Genomic DNA, 6,260 nt, shown 5'->3' with positions numbered 1-6,260 from the left:
TCCTACTTTTCCTTCAGGGACTACCTCCTCTAGGGGTCCTTGACTCCTGATCTTCCACCATGGAGGTCTGTTTCCTGGGATCCCACTGTCCCTGCACATCCCCATCATAGCCCTGAGAAGCCTTAGGCCTGACTCATCCCTGCCCCCAGCATCACCCAGTATGTGAAGAGGGAGGCCTTAGGACACACAGGCTGAATGAATCAATGAGACACACTCAGAGAGCAAGCCATCTGTACTTGTGTGTTTCTCCTATCAGACTGTGCATGCCTTCTGTGGGCAGAGCCTGTGCTGACTTGCTCCTGGGTCTCCAGCATCACCCAGTCTGGAGCTGAGGACCTGGGTACCTACAGATTTCCTTCCACACTGTCAGAATTGAGACAAAGGAAGCCCAGAGAAATCAAGTACCCTCCTCCACCAGGCAGAGCAAAGTCCTGGGTACCCAAAATCCAGGGAAGGCAAGGGCTGGGGGTACAAGCAGAGGATCTGAAGAGGTATATGAGAGTGGCCAGCACAGACCTGGAATAAGCTTGGTGCTCAGTGAAGGTTACCTGATGTTGCTGGGCACCAGGGTGATGCAGTGCAAAGGGCCTTGGCCAACCCGCTTTGCAGTGTAGCTGGGTGACCTGGTACAGATCACATTGCATCTCAGAGCTTCAGTTTCCCCTCAGGCAGAGAAAGATGACAAGAGAAGCCTGGAAGGGTTGTTCTGGGGAGTCAGTGGGTAAAAGAGGCCAGGGTGGATCCTGGCACACGGTGGGTACCAGACCAGTTTGGCAGAGGAGGTCCTCTCTCCCCAGAGGTACCCACACTGGCTGTTGCAACCAAACCCTTTTGTTGCTTTTCAGCTGCGTCACACGAAGGCTGTGTCCAACTGCAAGAGCCCGCCTGCTTCACTGGCCCCCAGTGCAGCCTGGCACAGCTGCAGCGTGTCCTCGAGCGCCAGCGGCTGGGATGTCTCAATGATGGCGATGGTCTCCCCCAGCTCTGTGCACATGATAGTCTGTTGAGGCTCAGGGGGTGGGGGTGGGGCAGGAGGTGGTGATCTGGGAGGCTGTAGTGTCAAAGTCCGAGCTCGGGCATGGACCCGCTGATGCAGTCGCAAGCCCGCCATGGCGCGGAACCAGCGGCCACAAGTCCCACAGTAGTAGGGACTCTTGTTGTAGAGACCAGTGATGGGGAGGCGGGGGGCGCGGGCAAAGGCAACTGGCCGCAAGTGCAACCGCCGGTGCTGCTGCAGGTTGGAGCTCTGTGTGAAGCGCTTGCCACAGTCCAGGCATTGGTAGGGACGTGCGCCCGTGTGGGTCAACTGGTGGCGGCTGAGGTTGGCCAGAGAAGCAAAGGTCTTGCCACATGAGTGGCACTGGAAGGGCCTCTCGCCCGTGTGTGTCCGCAGGTGGTTGCGCACGTGGATCAGCTTCTTGAAGCCCTTGCCACAAACCCCACAGCGGTGGCGCCGTTCGGGGGGCCCGTGTACTGCCCGCCGGTGCCGGGACAGCCGGGAAGCTGAGGCAAAGGACTTGGAGCACTGTGGGCAGGGCAGCTGGGCAGGTGGGGCAGGGGGTGGTGGTGGAGGGGTGGGCTCTGCTGGAGCTGGGGGAGCTGTTGCTCCTGTGGGAGGTGCCCCGCTTTTGCCAGCGTGAGTGCGCCGGTGGTAGAGGAACTTGGTCATGTTGCTGAATGTCTTGCCGCAGCGACAGCGATGCAATGGGTTGGCAGTGTGGGCCCGCCGGTGGGCCACTAATGTGAGTTCTGTGCCAAAGCCGCGGCCACAGTCTACACAGAGGTAGCGGGCTTCCCCGCGGTGCAGCCGCAAGTGCTGCTCGAGTGACGCTGCTTTCTTGAAGACCTTGGAGCAGGTTGTACACTCGTGTGTGCCACCAACGTGGGCCCGCCCATGAGCCTGCAGCCGGTTGGCGGAGCTGAAACTGCGCTGACATTGGCTGCAGTGGAAGGGGTGGGCAGCAGATGCCGGGCTGTGAGATGTCCGCCGATGTTGCCGGCGAGCTCCTGCTGAGGGCCGGTGCTGGGGACAGTCCCCGCAGCCCTGAGCCCAGCTAGCTGTGGACTCGTCACCTCCCACAGCATCATCACCGACCTCTGCCATGGCCTCCTCATCCTCCGTCTCTTCATCATCTTCTTCATCCTCCTCATCGTCGTCGTCCTCCTCCTCCAGCCCATTGCGCTCCTCTTTCTCTAGGGAGTCAAAGTGGGTGCCCTGATGCTCCAAGAACTCCTCAGGGGTGGCACAGAGGGTAGAGCACTCAGGACACTCATAGGGCTCCATCTTGACTTCGGATGGGGGAGAAGGTGGAGGCAGTGGTGTTGGGGGAGGCAAAGGAGGTGGCACTGGTGGCTCAGCTACCGTGGCAGAAAGGTGCTGGGCCTTTCGATGAGCCACCCACAGCTCGGGTGAGGGGAACAGCTCCTGGCAGTCCCAGCACTGGTATTGGATCTGGTTTGCAGACTCCCGGAGGTGGGCATCCTGGTGGGCCAGGAGCTCACCAGGGGAGAGGATGAGCTGGCTGCATTCACCACATTGGAAGGGCCCCTCAGTGCCCGGCACCAGCTCCGGCTCCAGGCCAACATTCTGTGTGGTCAGTGCCTCCTCCTCTGAGACAGCAAGCATGTGCTGCTCCTGGTGTGAGAGGACTTCCTCCAGTGTGTTATAGAGGCTGCCACACTCAGAGCACATGAACTGGTGATGCTGGAAGAAGAGGGATGAGGCAAGGGCCTCCCCAGGTGTCATCTCAGTCACCTCTGTTGACATCTCCATCATCTCCCCTGACATAGGTGTTGACATCTCCACTGCCCCTGGTGACATCTGTGTTGGCATCTCGGCCACCTCAGCCACCACCTCTGCCATTGTGGGGAAGGCAGTGCCTGGAGAAAGAGGGGCAGGAGCCAGTGAGAAAGCAGGAAACCAAGGGGAGGTGGAGTTCTCTTGCCCATCCCACTACTCACCAGCCTCTATTGCTCAGAAAGTCTTAATCCAATGTTTCTGCCTCGGTCTTCTGTGATCCCATGTCTCCGAAGCCTACAAACACCCCATGGCAGCCTGCAGGAGAGAATCAGCACTCAGCCCAGCCTCTTTTTTTTTTTTTTTTTTTTCTGAGATAGAGACTTGGTCTGTCGCCCAAACTGGAGTGCAGTGGCACAATCTTGGCTCACTGCAACCTCTCGCTCCTGAGTTCAAGTCATTCTCGTGCCTCAGCCTCCTAAGCGGCCAGGACTACAGGGGTATGCCACCATGCCTGGCTAATTTTTGTATTTTTTTTTTGTAGAGACAAGGTTTCACCATGTTGGCTAGGCTGGTCTCAAACTCCTGACCTCAGGTGATTCACCTGCCTTTGCCTCCGAAAGTGCTGGGATTACAGGTGTGAGCCACCACCCCGGCCAACAGCCCGACCTCTTTTTTTTTTGAGATGGAGTCTTGCTCTGTTGCCAGGCTAGAGTACAGTGGTGCGATCTCAGCTCACTACAACCTCTGCCTCCCAGGTTCAAGTGATTCTCCTGTCTCAGCCTCCTGAGTAGCTGGGACTACAGGTGTGCGCCACCATGTCCAGCTAATTTTTGTATTTTTAGATGGGGTTTCACCATGTTGGCCAGGATGGTCTTGATCTCTTGACCTTGTGATCTGCCTGCCTTGGCCTCCCAAAGTCCTGGGATTACAGACGTGAGCCACCACACCTGGCCCAGCCAGCCTGGCCTCTTTACCGAGAGGGCCAGGCACACCTTTTCTGAGAATACCACAGCCTTTGCCTGCTGCGCTGTTTCCTCTTTGTGCAACACTTTTCCTCTGCCTCTTATATATACACACACAGATACACCCAAATGTTTAAAAACACAGGCCCTGGAACCAGACTGTCCTCGGCTTGAATCTGAGCTCTACGACTTACTTCCTCTGAGATTGTCTTCTTACCTATAAAACGGGGCTAAAAGTAGTACTGACACAAAGTCCCTGGTACTTGTAAAGGTCAGCTGTAATCCTGTGTAGTTCTCCAGAAAGATTGTTTTTGGACCCTAAGTCTTTGATGTCGCTATTCCCTCTGCCAAGAAACTTCTCTCCTCTTTTTGTCTGACAAACTCCTACCCAGCACCTTTTGGGAAGCCTTGTCTGACATCTCTACATTCTCAGGGTTCCTATGATATCCTGTGCCACCTCTATCATGGCAAATATCATGAGTTTGGGGTGGCATCTCACTGTCCCTCACTGGACTGAGAGTTTGTGGGTCTGACTCATTGTGGAGGCTCCAGTCAGCAACAAAATCTCTGAGCGGGGACATGAATTTTAACTTTCAAACTTCCCTCTATATGCCCCATCTTCCCTTCTACGTATGTGGGCTGAACCCCACCCAGGCCCCTTCACACAGCAGGGACTCAGAGTACACTCAGCAAATGACTGCCTCCCTCCCAGGCCTAGCAGCTAATCTCATGAATTCAAACCCATCTTCTTTACCTCTTTTTCACCTAATCTATTAGTACCAGAGGGCAGGTGGAGTCTAGTTTACAGCCTTGCATATAGAAGTTGCTCATATTGCCAGGCGCAGTGGCTCATGCCTGTAATCCCAGCACTTTGGGAGGCTGAGGCAGGCGGATCACAAGGTCAAGAGATTGGGAGCATGCTGGCCAACATGGTGAAACCCTGTCTCTACTAAAAAAATACAAAAATTAGCTGGGCATGGTGGTGCATGCCTGTAATCCCAGCTACTTGGTAGGCTGAGGCAGGAGAATGGCTTGAACCCGGGAGGCGGAGGTTGCTGTGAGCTCAGATTGCGCCACTGCACTCCAGCCTGGAGACAGAGAGAGACTCCATCTCAAGAAAAAAAAAAAGTTGCTCATATTAAGCACCCAGAGGATAGGAGGTTAGCCTGTACATCACTGAAGTATGTCCAGTGCCAAGAACAAGGTCTAGCACACAGTACATATGTAGTGACTGAGAAATGCTCCCAGGCCAGGCATAGTGGCTCACGTCTGCAATCCTAGCATTTTAGGAGGTTGAGGTGGTTTGATCCCTTGAGCACAGGAGGTCGAGGCTGCAGTGGGAAGTGAGACCTTGGGAGGGGTTTTTTTTTTTCCCTCTTTTTGAGACAGGGTCTCACTCTGTTGCCCATGCTGCAGTGCAGTGGTGCGATCTTGGTTCACTGCAGCCTCCACCCCCTGGACCCAGGTGATCCTCCTGCCTCAGCCTCTTGAGTAGCTGGGATCACAGGTATCTGTCACCATGCCTGGCAAATTTTTATTTATTTTATTTTACTTTTTTTGAGACAGAGTTTCGCTCTTTTTGCCCAGAGTGGAGTGCAGTGGCGCAATCTCGGCTCACTGCAACCTCCGCCTCTTGGGTTCAAGCAATTCTCCAGCCTTGGTCTCCCAAGTAGCTGGAACTACAGGCATTCACCACCCCACCAGGATAATTTTTGTATTTTTAGTAGAGATGAGGTTTCACCATGTTGCCCAGGCTGGTCTTCAACTCCTGACCTCCAGAGGTCCGCCTGCCATGATCTCCCAAAGTGCTGGGATTACAGGCGTGAGCCACTGCACTTGGCCCCTGGCTAATTTTTAAATTATTTGTAGAGAGAAGGTCTCCCTATGTTGCCCAGGCTGGTCTCGAACTACTGAGCTCAAGCAATCCTACCGCCTAGGCCTCCCAAAGCGCTGGAATTACAGGTGTGAGCCACTGCTTGGCCGATCCTGAGTTTAACTGTCCCTGTGCACAGTCCATTTCTACCAGACCAACTCTCCCATAAGACTGTGAATTCCCAAAATACACAGCCCAGTACAGGGCACTGCTTTCAGTTAATGCCCAAAAAATAATCCTCGAGTAAATTACTCACTAAAGGACCTGGAGCTAAACTTTCCTTATCTACTATTCCAACCCCCTTCCTAATTTTTGAGTTGCCAGGCCCCTGCACACAACAGCCATTCCATAAAGGACCTTCCTGGAAGTAGGCAACCAGGGGCCCGAGAGTTCCATTTTTCTTTGATTACAGTCCCATTTCCAACAGAGAATTCCCCTAGGGCGAGGCCCAGTGCCTGCTGCAAAGCTTGCACAAAGCAGGTACCCAATAAATGTCTACGAGGTGGCCCGGGAGACTTGAAATTTGCCCTTTCCTCGTCTACGATTCTTTCTCTCACTCTTGAATTGTGAACTACTTAGGAAAGGAATGGGGGGTTTTCACACAGTATATCAGTAAGTCTTTCCAGGAAGGAATCCACTAGGGCCCTGGAAATTCAACTTTCCCGCTTTACAACGCTTTTCTCCT

General features: G+C 54.2%; 1 protein-coding gene across 5 annotated transcripts in view; it reads right to left on the bottom strand.

Moving 5' to 3' along the window:
- Positions 1-214: 214 nt before the first annotated feature.
- LOC105495269 (zinc finger protein 526) overlaps positions 215-6,260 on the bottom strand; it is a 9,163-nt gene continuing 3,117 nt past the window's right edge. For 4 of the 5 annotated variants that reach the window (XM_011764579.3, XM_011764577.3, XM_011764575.2 and 1 more), the window contains exons 2-3: positions 2,962-3,055; positions 215-2,880 (exon numbers count right to left, since the gene is read on the bottom strand). In XM_011764579.3, coding sequence (XP_011762881.1) covers positions 851-2,863 — 2,013 coding nt within the window. In that variant the 5' untranslated portion in view covers positions 2,864-2,880; positions 2,962-3,055 and the 3' untranslated portion in view covers positions 215-850. Of the gene's footprint in view, positions 2,881-2,961; positions 3,056-3,919; positions 6,257-6,260 lie in introns of those variants that run through there. The other variant, XM_011764578.2, reaches the window with a different exon arrangement.

This window comes from Macaca nemestrina, chromosome 20, assembly GCF_043159975.1.
Source record: "Macaca nemestrina isolate mMacNem1 chromosome 20, mMacNem.hap1, whole genome shotgun sequence".
Lineage (NCBI taxonomy): Eukaryota > Metazoa > Chordata > Mammalia > Primates > Cercopithecidae > Macaca > Macaca nemestrina.
The sequence above is the reverse complement of the archived record's forward strand: the minus strand, read 5'-3'. Positions and strand labels throughout refer to the sequence as shown.